A 14,693-nucleotide genomic window follows, 5' to 3' on the forward strand; every position below is an offset into this window, starting at 1 on the left:
ATTATATTGTAAGACGGAAGCATTATTCCACAACTCTTGCTATCAGGAAGTTTCATATTTTACAATCTCCTACAATTAAGACAAATGTTTTTCACGTTTTTTTTTTAATGCAAACTTTCTACTATCAGAAGATGACTTAACTTAACATTATTAAGGATCCTGCCTTTACTTTAATATGGATTAGACAAACATTTTTTTCTTCCTTCTAAGTTCCATCTCTTCATCGTAAAGCATGCTCTGCCTCTTTGGAAGTCAGGTCCTTACAGTACAAGACAGACATCAATCTTGCAGAGTCACTGCAGTCATAGTTAATGACAGGAAAGCTACTGCAAATGAGGAAGGAAACCAGAAAACCCTTGTTTCCTTCGCTGCTTCCTCAACACCCAAGGACACTGCATCACAGCCCTAGAATAGGGTTATCCAGCCGAAGGGAACATTTAGCCCCGGCGGGCAGCAGAACTCGCCGCACACGCACAGCTGCAAGAGGGGCCTGCATCGAGCCACCACGAAGACCCGCGCTGCCACCCACAGCCAGAGCCTGCAGAGCAGAACGGAGACCGGCCCGCAGGCAGCCCCCGGGGACCTGCCGCTCACGCAGGCCGGCAGCGCGGCCCGCTGCGGGAGGACAAACGGGGCGAAGGAAGGAGAACGGGCGGCTGACGGCTGCATAAACGCCGGCGGGGGTAAGGAGAAGCATGGCCGAAGCCAGAAGGAAGATAAACCTGTCCCGAAGCAGGGGGCAAGCCTGAGCGGGAGAACAAAGCGGGGTGCTTAGGCGAGGTGAAAACTTTGGGTTTGCCTGGCAGCCGCAGCCAGGCTGCGGCCACCCGGCTCCCCGCCTCGCCACCCCCGGCCGAGCAAGGCGCTCCCTCCCCGGCGCGGCCGCCCCATCTCCCCAGCCGGGCTGCCGGGCCTCCGCCACCCTCACGTCGCCCCCACTCAGCTGGAGGCCCTTCCTCGCCCCTTCCCCAGCCGAGAGGCGCAGCTCTTCCACACCCCGCTCCGATGTGCCGCCCGACACGGCGCCTCAGCAGAGCAGGCCAGGCCAGGCCACCCCTGTGACAGTGTCCCCACCACCCCAGCAGCCCCCTGCTACCTCCGCTCCCGGCCCACACCCGTCTGACAGACGCCACTCGCTCCGCTTCCGCCCGCCCGCCTCGCACCGCGCCGCGCCACCCAAGACCCCGCCCCTTTCCCCCCACAACACGTCCCAGCCAAGAGGGCTGCCGCAACACACACCCCCTGCACCGCCCTGGGGCGCATGCGCGGCCGGGTGCCCGCCCCCTTCCCGCCTCCTCGCCCGTTTGGGGCGGTGCGCGGGAGAGTGAGGAGAGGCGGCTGCGGCCGGTAACCGCTTTCTGCTCCTGCGGGCTCGGAGGCCTGGCCGCGGGGCCCTCGCCCGCAGGACCGCCGCCAGGCTGGCGGGGAGAGCCTCCGCGCGTTGTTAGGAAGCGAGGCAGGCTGTGTGGCGGCCCGGAGAGCAATAGATAATTGCAGGCCTAGTATTTCTTCCTGGAAACACTCACCGTTGGGCTCCAGATATGAGCCCCCGGGGAAGCTGGAAAGCTGTGTGGCCGTGGCTGTCAGTTCCTATTGTCCTACATAAGTAAAGATTACCTCTAGAGGTAGAAACTGGGAAAGGTGTCGTTTCTGCCCTCTAACGGCGTAAGTGAATTTTGACAGTGGCCTCAGAAACGAGTGCTGTCCCTCAGGTCTGGTGCAGGGACAGTTTGCCCTCATCCATATTCTCGTTCTTGTAATCCGCAGCTGTACAAGCTGAACTGTTCGTGGCTTGGACAGTAGTTAAACCCCCACCGCGATAGTCATGTAAATAAAATCCATTGTGGGTATAGGACTGTGCTAGCAAGTTATGTCAGGCTTTTTCTGCAAGGTGATGTTCAAAGGACGTTGGTAGCGGTTAACTAATGGTGATCATAAGGACACGTTCCACAGCTGCAGTGCTGCTAGTATTCAGGGGCAGCTGCTGTTCACCCCAGCTCAATCCCTTCAGGATTGTTCCTACCTAGGCAAGCTGAGGTACCGGATACAGGTCAGATGTTGCAGACGGGTGTAAGGGAAGGTTCTGTTTGCAACATTGCATCCTCTGTAAAACAAATACAGTTACAGCAAGGGTTGTCCTGGAAGTTGCTGATCCCGCCACTGCTCCACCTCCCCATCCAGTTCGTATAATGGGCTGCCTGACTCCTCTCTGGTTGTCAACCTTTTTTTCTGCATGGATTAGATGCAGGAAAATTCAGCATTTAAATCCATTGCTCTAATAGAAAAAGGGGTACTGATACATCAGAGAGGTTAGTGGGCTTGACCAAAGTAGACAGACAAAAATGTTGGCAGGTGGTATCATGTCTGCCAGCGAATCAGCTGCATATAAACTTTTCTAGTATCAACTAGTTCACAGTCCCTTATTTCAAGGTCTTATGAAACATATTTTGGAAAAGTTGGTGTTTTTTTCTTGTTGGTCTGGAAAATATTGGTGTTCACCTGAGAGTTAATTTAAATTTAAGAAAATTAGGCAATTGTTGAACTGAATAGAAGACTGTATTCCCACAGAGAATTCAGAAGAAGGAATGATATATTTAGTTGATTATGCAATGCATTCCATGGACAAAAGTCTTTTGGTAAATTATACAATGTTGAATGAGGACAGGCAAAAAAGAAAACAACTGAAATATTTGATAAGTAAGCTTTTGAGTGAACAGATTGTATATTGTGCAGCACCAATAAAATTGTTGCTAGAAGTATTTTCTGGAGAAGAATCACCTCATCAGTTTCTGTGGGTATTTTATCACGAAGATCTCCTCTTGAAAAGATCAAAAACAGATGGTCAGAAATGGACTTCATGTAACAAACATACTGCAGCTATTTACTGCCATTTATTACTGTACTGTTTGCTCAGTGATTAATCCTTTATTTTCACAGACGTGCAGTGAACAGCTGTAATATCTTTGCAAATATAATTTATACGGTATTTAGAGCTTACTAGGGAGAGAAAGGGAAATCTATCAATGGTGTAATCACAGGAAGATTTGCTTGTGGAAGTCACAAAATTGTATTAAAAAATTGTATTAAATAAAATCATTATAAACGTACCCTCTGTTGACAGGACCACTCAAATATTAATAACGTTCTTAATTCCTATTGCCTGAAGGCCTCATGTATTTGGTCATCTTTCATGAACATGCATCTCGCAATATTACGTAATACTTTTTCCCCTTATCCTAGAGGTGTGGTAAAAAACTATATCACAAAATAATATCAAGCACCTTGTTTCTCCTCAGTGACATATGAAAATCAAATCTTAACAGTGTCTACATGGTCCTCATATTTGTGGGTAATAATATTCTCAGGCTCCTTTCAAGGGATAGATAAAAGCTCAAGATTGCAGGAGTAAAAACTTGCTATACTGCAGCGTTATGTATTATTTTTCAAAATCAAAAAAAGCAAAAACTGTTTTTTGCTGCAGTGTTCTTTGTTCCTTTCCTGTGACATTCACTATCTGTAGACTGTCCTGACATTAATTTGCATAGCTATTGCTCTGTCCTTTTCAAATATCTATTAAGAATTTCCTGTCTCATGATATGTTTAAACTGCTTAATGGTAATGGGTAGAGAACAGCACTCTGATGCATATGCTTTGTGATTAGTGTACCTGTTGCCTTCTTACTTAACCTATTAATCCTCTCATCTGTATATGTAGATAAGAACGTACACAACCTTACACTTTCCTAAGTGCCACTCCTATTTTCTCTCTTCCTGATCCCTTACCAGTAGTTTATACCCTTTCACTTTAGGGAATGGGCCTGATCTGGGCCCATCTTTTCCCGCAAAGTGCATTTTTTTTCACCAATACTGCATTAACGCTAACAGTATATTACAACAGTATATTAATATTGCTTGAAAAAACTCACTAAGGCATGCTTGAAGTACATATGATTATGTCATGCTAGGGTATCCTTTAGGCCATCTCTAGCTGTTTTCTGTGTTTGAACCATCTTCCATTTAGCAGAGAAGCTCCCAAAGACACAGATCAACTTTGCAGTCTTACCAACTAATCAATAGTGAAAGTTGAAATGTAATATCAAATAATTATTGTCTTTGTACTCCAGGAATCTATGGTGAAGTTATTGCAGAGAAGAATGAAGACAGAAGAGTTATGGAAAAAATGGTGAAGACAGTTTGTAGTTTTCAGTTTAAAATGTAAACTTGATGAGACTTTTTAAAAAGAGGTATTTGTATCAGTAATTTTTATTTTAACTTTAATTGCCAGAACATTTTAGGATCACAGCAATGAAAAAATCCTGCTGGAATAATGCAAACACCTTGAATGTGTACATTAATATTAGTGCCACTCTCAGGAGTTGCAGTCAAAATGTGAGCTATAGCTAGATCTTATATACATACATGTTAACAAAAGATATATTCCTGTCCTATGTTCTCCTGACCTTTACCCTCCCTTCCCCACTTGGTGTTTCTTTTGAATGTAACCATTATGTATTTTCAATGGGTTCTTCATATTCCTTTTTTTCAGTGATCAGGTGGAGACTGATAAGTGTTTTCACCCCAGAATTTAAGCATGCCCTTCATGCTCGTTCCCTTTTGTTCCTGGAGTTAGAACATAGGCAACATCAGCTAGGATCAGTATCAGATTACACCAGAACAGTATGGGATCTTGCAGTAGAATGAGTGCTTTATTAATAAAGTTACACTTGAAGAGGGAGATGCGCAAATCTATCTACTGGAGACAAATGGAGTAGAGCTGGTAGAACAGACAGATTATGACATGGATTCAGAACGGCTTTTGGAAAGGGAGATGTCAGCAGAGGCTAAAACTCAGGCCAGCCTGCTAGGAATGAAAATTTAGTTGTAATTAAACAAGAACTGACTAAGGATTTGACTGAAACTTTTGAAGTAAGTGACATGCAAGAAACTTTCAGCCAAAATGAAATCTTCTACAAACATAGAGGACAAGGAAGATCTTTCCCCCATAGTACCTTGTCTACCATTGTGAGCTAATTTACTCTTTAATTGGTTATTTACTTCTGATTCACCAAGCAATAAGAGGAAGCGCTGGCATGTACAGTGCCAGCTTTCCATTTACAATAGAAGCAAGAAATAATCAAGATCATTTATGGTCCAGGAAGGAAGAAATGCGAACCGTTTCCCTGAAGACGAGCCTATGTCAATGCCATGTTAGAACCTTAAGCTGCATGTGGATGAGCAGTGTGAGTGTGGCTTCTCCACTGGGACACCTTGCCAATGGGGCTGTGCTACCGCAGCAGCTGCTGGAAACCCAACGTCATTGGGCTGTGGAAGGAGAAGCAATCGGTGCTGGGGACATGGCTGTTGTCTAAAGCCCTGGGAGCGTGGTTCATGTAGCAAAGGCATTTGATTTCTAGGCAAACATCTTGTTCCTGTGAAACACCCTCTAAGCTCCTCATTCCCTTTTGGGAATACTCACAGCTTTTGGGAGCACTCAGGCTGGTCATTCCTTGGTTACAACCATGGTGAATTGAAGACAACGAGTCTCAGCTAGCACAGGAATTCAGGCAGAACAGCTTCTCAGCTGCAAAGGGAAGGTCCTGCCCCTGAAGAAGTATGAGGAAGAGGCAGAGCTGGGGCAGAAGCAGTGGCTGAGCTTTCTGCTACTGCTACCAGCAAGAGGCTGGGAAAAGGGGAGAGCACAGCTTCTGGAAAGGGCAATCTTCAGCTGCAGTCCACTGGTCTTCACCTCCTCTCCTGGCTTTCCAGTGCAGGCAGAGCAAGTCTATCTGTTTCGTCATCTTTGGAATTTTTCTGACCTAAGGAACTACCTATTTGGCCTAGGTGCTGAGCCTCCGCAAGGTACAAGCTGCTGTAGCTGTTGGTGTGTGCTGAAGGAAGAGGTGCCAACAAGGTACAGGCTATGGAGGAGGAAGAGGGAAGCCCTTGCGATGCAGCTGAGCAGGTAAGATAAGCTTTTCAGTAAAATCCTGGTTAAAAGGAAACTCTCAAGACTGCAAGTGAAAATTTAGGCCTTTGTTTCCTTGAAGTATTCAAAACTGAATCACATGGGTTCATTTCGAATTTGTACAATAAAAGCAACCTTCCAGCCTTGTGTGTTAAGCCTTTCACCGTAACAAAACACCACCGGGAACAGAGACCGACATCTATCAACCTTAAAAATTCCTTCCCGCGGTGCAGAAGCAGAACCCCGAAGAACGAGGTGTGGAGGGGGTAAGGCGAAAAGCGGAGTCGACTGTCGCGGGGCGGCAGCCTGGGAGGGGAGGCCGCCTTTGTACGCGCGGTGGGCAGCCCGCTCGCCCCTGCCGCGGCGCGCCCCCGAGAGCCGCCGGCGTGAAGAGGCGGGGCTCCCCCCGTCCGCCAGCGGAGCGCACGCGAAGCAGGCCGCGCATGTGCGGCGGGCCCTCGCGAAGGTTGTCGCAGCCTCGCTCGTTGTCTCGCCGGCGGCGCCTCCTTTGTGACAGGCGGGCCGAGGCGGGCCGCGGGCCCCGCCCACCGCGCGGTGTCGAGCGCAGACGGAGCGGAGGCGCCATTTTGCGCTGCTGCGGGAGACGGTTTGGGAGGCTGTGGCGGGAGGGAGGTGGCAGTGATACCGGTAGCGATAATAACAACATCAACAATAACAGCAGTAGCGGTCGTGGGTACAGTTGCTGCTCGGGACTAGTGTCCCCGTTCGCCCAGCCTCGTGGCCAGGACTCTGCCGACATGAGCGACGTGGAGGAGAACAACTTCGAGGGGAGGGTGAGTGGCCGTGCTTACCCGGGCCGTGCTGAGAGGGGGTGGCCTGACCCGTGGAAGGTGGGTGGGGGCGCTCTTCTTCCTCCGGCCCTGCCGGCGTGGGGGCAACGCAGCTTGTCTCTAAAATGGCTTCTTCAGGCGCCCGAGTCTTGACTGGGCCATGGGCGACTCGCGTCCCTCTCCTCTCCCAGTCTCCCTCCTTTTTTTGGCCGACCCGGCGCCGAGGAACTGGCCCAGCGCGGAGCTGACCTCTGCTGTCTTAAACCGTCACACGCTTCCTTCTCCCATCGGGTCTCCCCGTCCCCATCCCGCTCCGTCGGGGTGCGGGCCCTGAGCTCTGGTGCTGCGGGTTCGCCTCCAGCCTGCTAGCGCAGTTTTTTTCTTTAAGAACGGGGCTTAGAGCGCTGCTGTAGCCCGGTGTTTCTCCCCGCTTCTCTCTTTAATTTTTTTCCTTCCCGGGATCCCGAGCCGTCCAGTTTGTCCCGGCTGTCTGTTGTCTGCTGGGTTTAGGCTTTGGGGTCCTTGCCCTTCCCCGGCTCCCCTCTGCCTGCGGGCAGTGCCGGTCTCCCGGTCGGGGCTGGGAGACCGCGGTCCCGCGCAGTGTAGCTGAGGCCTCCGCCCGCATACGAGAGGAGGGACTGGGTCCTTTTGTGAGAGGTGCGCTGCCTCTCCTGGCTGCTGGCCCGCAAACAGGATCTTCGGGCCAGGCTTCCTGAAGCCATCGGGGAGGTATGGCCTTCGTTGTTAAACCGTTGAAACTCATTGATCACGCAGCTAAAGACTTTCTCTCAACAAGCTGCTGTGGTTTTGTAACCTTGTTAGGCCTGTTTCTTCTCTCTTCCCTCTGATTGCTGTGGTTTTTCATGTACACGTGTGACCGGACCCTTCCATTTTCAATATTGTTTTTTTTCTTAGTGATGATCATGGCAAGCAGGAATCTGCTTGAAACAGGAATGAAATGTATGCTTTTTCCTCACTCCATCACTATTTACTCTTATTAATTTTGCAGAGCATTTTTTTTGGTTTATTCTTTTAAGAGATGCTTTAGAGAAACACTTGAGCATCCTTCTGGTGACTTTCTCTGATGAACCAGTGACAGCAGCTTTGTGGTTACATAGGATTACTGCCTGGGGAAACAAGCAATGAACTTTTGGAAGAGCAGTGTCATATTCCAATAATTATTTTTACACGAATATTGTTACCTTTTTGTAGTTAGTAAAAAAAAAACCCCAAACAAACAAGACACAACCAAAAAACCCAAAACACGTTCCCTAGGCCGAGAGTGCAGTACCTGGCTGTGCAGTGACTGCTGCTGGTTCCTCAGGTGAGGTAAAATCTGTTCTTGCGTTGATTGCTTGGACAAAGATGTCTATGTAGGTAAGCTCTTTTCAGCTAAACAAACTAATCTCTGAAGGGAAAACCAACTAAGTCCGAGAAAGTTGAGTGACAAGTATGCTTTATTTTTAATTTTTTAAAATTTTTACTTCAATCTCCCATTTTACAGCAAGATGTATATATTTTTAAATTATTTTCTTGTCTGTATTACCACTGTGGTTTATTGTTAGGACATACTTATGTGAGGTTCATCCACAGAACGTTTGTATTGGGTTCTTTGTTGGCTCTGTTATTCGTATTACAAAGCTGATATAGCTGTGTGGGTTCAGTATTTCTGCACACCTTCTTCTGCCAAATGTAGACTCAAAACAATGTTTTGAGAGTATGTGAATTCTGAAGAATCCTACGTAGCAGTTCCTGTGACTGCTACTTCTTAGTTGGCGTGTTCTTTTATTTTTCTCTTTTTTTTATTTTTTCTGGTGGAAATCTACCTGTTTGAAAGAGCTGCTGACTGTGTTGAGACTTCATTTGGGAAACTTTAATTCTTCTATCTCCCTAACACTGGTATTTCTCAATCAATTTGGCAGTGTCGTGTCTACTGGTATTTTTTTATAACTGAACATAATGGAAGGTAGTTGATTCATTTGTAGTTTTGATTTTTTTGTTCTAATGAAGAATGTTTGTAAGCAGTTCTTCTTTTCTTCAGTAATACTCCTTTGTTGTTGATAAGAAATATTTCAGGCTATGACATTATATATTTCATTTACACTGTAAGTAGTCGCAGGCATAAAATTAAGCATGTGTAACTTCGGGGCTTTAGCCTTAGCGTTTAGTCTCCCACTCACAGTTGGATAGAACTATTACACGCTGAATGTCCTCGTGCTTCAGTTGCTATGTGCGGGCACGTGGAGCTGAGAGAGTATTGCATAAGTTTTCAATGGGAGAAAGAACTGCAGAAACTGTAAAAAAGTTTGTAAAGAACCTGCTTGGTTTCCTGGAAATTACCATTAAATAAGAATTTGGAGTACCCTTTCAGTTGTTTTCCCCCCCACCCTTCAGTTTAAATACTAAATAGTGTGATGTGCTTTTAAAAAAACTAAATGCCAAAGGAGTAAGAGAGTTTAAGTTTAGTTTAAGTCCTTGTATATTCTGTCCGTGTAGATGCATATTATCCCAAAAGCACTTCAGTGAAAGTTCTTGCAAGTAGTGATGAAGTCTGATACCAACATGAAGGTGCTTATTGATATACATGAGGTTTTGCCTTAAAGAGAGATTAATTAGAAAGTGTTTTCCTGTTTTGTTACTTACTTTGTAAAGAAAAAATTAATAAATAATTCAGTTGCATTTTTTAATTTTTCCACAATATGATCAGGAATTTTCATTAAAAAAAGAAACTTATTTTTAGGAGCATTAAGGTATTGTCTGTGTATATGCTTTACCTGTAATTTATGTTAATTAATCTGAACAGGAAATTTAGAATAATCATGGAAATAACTTTCCAATGAGATTGCATCATTTGCACTATTTAAAAACTTGCATTTCTAAAATATCAGGTGAAATCATTGCAGACATTGTAGAGAATTTTTTTTTTTTAATTTTTGAGCTCATTTCTTTATTGAGTTTTTTTAAAAACAAATGTTAATCAAATATGCTCAGACTAATTAACATCTGCTCTGTTTTTCCTCTCTGTTTCAACTTAAGCAAGTTCTGTATTAAGAACGTGGCTGGTTGAACAGAAGAAATCCTCCCCCCCCTCAAGCAAGCATGGTGATTTAATGGAAATAAACTGACAGAAGAATTAGAAATATAGTGGATGTGCTAGAGCTGAGTTTATGGACGTTAAGAAGAAAAAAAGATTTTAAGTTGTGCTTCTTGTCCAGTGACTTAGCTTTTGGAAAAGTCATAGGATTTTATCACCATTGAATGTTCTTTGTGAGCAGGTTAGACAAATGAGGCTGCTTTTTATCTTTTATAGCTGTCAGATTGACGGGCAACTCTTACAACCTTTCATATACTTGTCATTATTTTTAATAACACATTGTTGATTTGATGCGCTTTCTGTGATGCAACTTCATTAAAAAGTTTCCCAGAGCAGTGAACAAGCTAGAGTCTGAACAAAGCTGCACTTCAGAAGCTCCACTTTAAACTTTGATCAGTTATTTTTTTGAGCTTTTGATAATGTTTGATTTTTGTAATCTCAAAAGTTTAGTAGTCTTCTACCAATATTAATGTGCTGTTTGTCTAAACAGATAAAACTTTATCAGAACAAAGAGATAGAACTCCACATTGGTTGCCTTCTTTCATTCTAATGAGATGCCTCTTCCTGCTCTGTGCAGAAGCTGTCAGTGATCTCAGTCTGATAAAGCACTTGAAGAAATACATGATTTTGCATGTGAGCCATCTTGTTGAAGGAAGTATGCATAGTTCATCTGTATGCAAGTGGCTTTTGGATTAGGGTAACTGTGAATGTCTTGTATTTGCTTCATGAAGCTTGTATGCAAAATACTTAATTTCATATGTGTTCCAATGTTAGTTACCTAAATCTCATCAGGTTTGAGATTATTTCTTTGACAAAAAAATAAAAAAAAGGGGGGGAAGTCTGTTGCATTAAACCTCTCCTGTAGTGGTAATCTGCCACCTCTGTGGAAAGGAAGGCACATTGCTTTCCATTCCTTTTGAAATACAGGCATGATAGTCTGCTTATGCTCAGGAGTTCTGCATTCGCTTGGAGAGTGCTGTGATCACCCTGTGGTTTCTTATGACCAGTGTGGGAAAGGAGACTTTCCGGAAGTCAACTTTTTTGTGTGTTCCCCCCCCCCCCGCTTTAATCAAGCTTGATAAATTCTAGAGTGTTCTGGACTATTTCAGCTGGGAAGACTGCTCTTTTTGAAAACAAATTCAGTTTCTTATCTTCCATAAGTGATAAAGGAGTGACTACAGAACCCTCCCTGAAGAGGCATATTTTCAAGCCTCAGTGAGAAGATTAACTTGTGTTTTTAAAAAGTTTATTGCTGCTTCCTCTTCCATTTTTATTTTCTTTTTTTTTTTAATCAGAGCAGTATAGTTGAGAAATGCATAAAGTTTGCTGATGTTGGTAACTTTTAAAATATACATGTCTTCAAGGTAGCACAATTTATGAGTTGCTTTTTATACAGAAGTTTATTACATACTATTGAAATATTTATAGAATAGCTAATTAAGGGATCAGTTTTATTTTTAGTATAGAGCGACAGAACATAGTGTGAAGCAAAAATTATTTAATTTCTGAGTTTCAGGGAAAGTGAGTAGATTCCTGTCAAAACAGTGGTCAAAATACAATCTTGTCCTTTCTCATAAATGAGATGTCACTAAATTGACAGCTTTATCCAGTGAACGTGGGCTGCTGCTAAATTTCTGTTTCTTTTCCGACTAATATTTTTTGGCCCCCTTATAAAGTTGGACTTCATTTAGGTTTTGAGTTTGGGCATGGGTTTTTAGCGGGGTTTTTGTAAAATCTGAACTATCATTTTGCTGACTTAATGTTATTGATAGACTACTTGCTGTCCTGTCCTTTTTTCAGCCCATGTCTCTTTCTTCTTAACAAGGTCAAATGAATTTAAACTGAAATTTCTGTGTGATTTAAGGAATTTTTTTTTTTCTTCCCATTTCACTTCCCATACTTCGCTATGGAAAGCCTAATTTAAGCTTATTAATTTATTTTTGTTTAGCATCTCACTTTAAATTTTGATAGCCTTTCTGTCATACGCCAGAATGATAAGGTGTGAGGTGAGGTAAGGCATGACAGAAGTTCAGGACAGAAGTGTGATGTATAAGAAAGAACAATCTTGTGTCTGTTTGTTTGTTTGTTTGTTGGGGTTTTTTTGTTATATCCCTTCATGTTCTTTATCATACCCTCTCATGATAGGTGGAAAACTGAAAGAATACTTCTTAAAGACTTTTGCAATTCTACTTTGGATAGAAGTGTTTTGAATGCTTTTAAAATAGTCATTCTATTGGAAAGTAGCATTTCTTTTGAAGGATGCGAGGAAGATAAATGGTAGATATAACTTGCATCATTTGTATGGTTTAAACAGCTGTACCGGTATGGATGACATGCATTGACACGACTGATCTTGCTCAGCTGGATCATCTGAAGTTGTTGATAGTTGTTCAATGACTGGATTTATGTGATCATGAGGTAGTGGGGGCAGAGGAAGTTATCCTTTCCATACCACTTTGTTTCCTGGTGTTCTTTCTGTGAAGTGAGACGGTAGAAAGGATAAAAAATACTTTTCAGTGTTCTCTTTAAATGCTTTTAGCTGCACATGTTCTTACCCAGAGAATCTGTAACTGATGCTACAGTCTTTAGATTTTTGTGTTTGCCTACAGTAACTTCTTTGTCACCAAGCTCTATACTTGGTGAATCATTAATCCCATTTCCTGGTATGTACTTGAGGAAGCCACCACATTTTATTCTGAGGAAGCATGCTGTTACAGTTGGGATTTTTTTAATTCTAGGTGGGTTTTTGTTGTGGTTTTTGTTTGGGTTTGGGGGGTTTTGTGGGGTTTGGGTTTGGTTTTTTTTTTACTCTTGTTTTTGTGGGGTTTTTTTTTTTTTTTTAGGTTTGCCTTGGGAAAAGTGTTATTGACAGATGTAAGCATTTGTTTTGAAAGGCAAATCTGATCTGAAGAATATTAGGAAATTAGCTGACTGTCTCTTCCTACAGGCTGTAGTGACAGCAAATAGATAGTTTGACATGATCACAGTGAGTATCTGCCTATGAGTTTGTAAGAATGAAAGTAGTGACTGGACAGTTGCATAATAAAGCTGAAGGCATTAAAATACGTACTGTTTTGTAAGATAGTTGTGGGGTGAGAAGCTGAGTTTAAGAAATGCAGTGTTATCTGTGGCCCTTAAATGACTGAGGATCTTTAGAACAGAAAAATAAGAAAATGTTGAGGATCCAGAGAGAAATTTTAGTCTTTTCTCTCTTAAGCAGTATTTAAATTAATTTCTGTGATCAGAATGTATAGATTGCTTAAAAACTACTGCAGAATTGAGATATTTTAATGCTTTGGTAATAGAGGTGTCTATTTTTTCTTGTTAAAGATGACATACTAAGAAAGAATGCTAACTATTTAATTTTCTCATTCATATTGCAGAATGGATGAGTTATTTATGCACAACAGGTGTGTCAGTCTGTGATATAGACTAAGATATAGCTTGCTAATAGAGGAGGAAAATTCTTTAAAATCTCCCTTTGTGACTCCTTGAAGCTCTGAATCTCTTAATCCCTGCCTGTCACCTTGCTGATATAAGTCTTACTAGGTACTTTCTCAGCATCATCCTTAAGTCCTTAAAATCTTGCAGATTATTGTGATTCCCTTAGTCTCTCCTTTTGAAGCACTGTAGGAGATATAACTAGGTGAACTATGTTGCATCAGAAGATGAGATGTAATTGCCTGCCAGTGCCAGACACAGTATGCAACTGCTAACAGGTAATCTCTCTTTAGCTGGAGTTTACACCTACAGTTACTTTCTTTGAGGAAGTTGGAAATACGTAAGAACTTATCCTGTCATCTCTGTCACTCCAATTTTGAAGTTGTATGTTTGTGAGTGCAGCCCCTAAAAGGCTTAAACAGATAGTTCCAAAAGGACTTGACCTACATGAAATGATGTAACATTTGCTTTTGGCAACTTAATACAGATTTGTTGTCATAACTGATACTATTAGTAACTGTATGGGCAGTGTGACAAGATGCTTCACTTGAATAGATAAGGATACTAAGCTAACTTTTACACTGTATGGAAGTGATTTGATCCTGGTATTTTTGGCACATCCCAACACTTCTAGATGGCGCAGTATCTGGGTTTTGTTTTTTGTTTTGCTTAAGTTTCTGAAGTTCTTGTTCAAGATTGATCTTTCAAATGCAAAAAGTAGGGGCAGCACAGGAGTGACTGAGGAGGGTGAATTTTTTGTCTTTTTGTTGGAGGATGTTTTCTAAATCTGAATGGTGTCACATTATATTTTCTATATTGCTGATGACTTTTATTAGGGACGGAAGTAAAAAGTAATTCCCAGAGAAATTGGTAGTTGTTGCAGGGGGTGAAGCGTAAAGGGAGGAATTAAGGAAACTATTAAACAATGAAAAGTACAAAAACAGAGGCGAGATGATTAAAAAGCATGTTAGTGGTTCTAAAAGAAAAAAAATAGTTAACTGGTGTTTTTGTTTTTACATTTGAAATAAAATAAAATTTGCTAATATTTAAGTGCACATACATCCTTTCATTTCAGTGAAAGTCATGTGGCTAGTTCAGCAGATAGCCAGCTTAATAAGGGCAACTTGTAATGCAGACCTGATTCTGTGGTCTACATGCAACAGCCAATTTCAAATTTGGCCTTCATTGATAAGTTTGGCAAGCCTATCATCCCAGTAGGTCACATTCTCTGTGTGTCCCTTGTCCTTTTTATTGAGGTAAAGGGGAAAGGCAGTGTAGCTGTAATAGTTGTTAGTAAGGAGTCTCTCAGCTTCCACTTCTGGGGGATTTATTGTCTTGAAATCTGGGGACAGCATCCTTTGAAAAGAACTTCAGCCCAAATTACTGAAGAATTTAACTGCAAA

General features: G+C 42.7%; 1 protein-coding gene across 1 annotated transcript in view; it reads left to right on the forward strand.

The window, feature by feature from the left end:
• Positions 1-6,722: 6,722 nt before the first annotated feature.
• Positions 6,723-14,693, forward strand: part of TRA2A (transformer 2 alpha homolog) — a gene marked incomplete at both ends in the record, with an annotated part of 34,360 nt that continues 26,389 nt past the window's right edge. Inside the window, one exon of the mRNA XM_081996496.1 lies at positions 6,723-6,758. Within this exon, the coding sequence (XP_081852622.1) occupies positions 6,723-6,758 (36 nt within the window). The remainder of the gene's footprint in view (positions 6,759-14,693) is intronic.

The sequence above is a fragment of the Phaethon aethereus genome (genome assembly GCF_964289735.1).
Source record: "Phaethon aethereus genome assembly, chromosome: 2".
NCBI lineage: Eukaryota > Metazoa > Chordata > Aves > Phaethontiformes > Phaethontidae > Phaethon > Phaethon aethereus.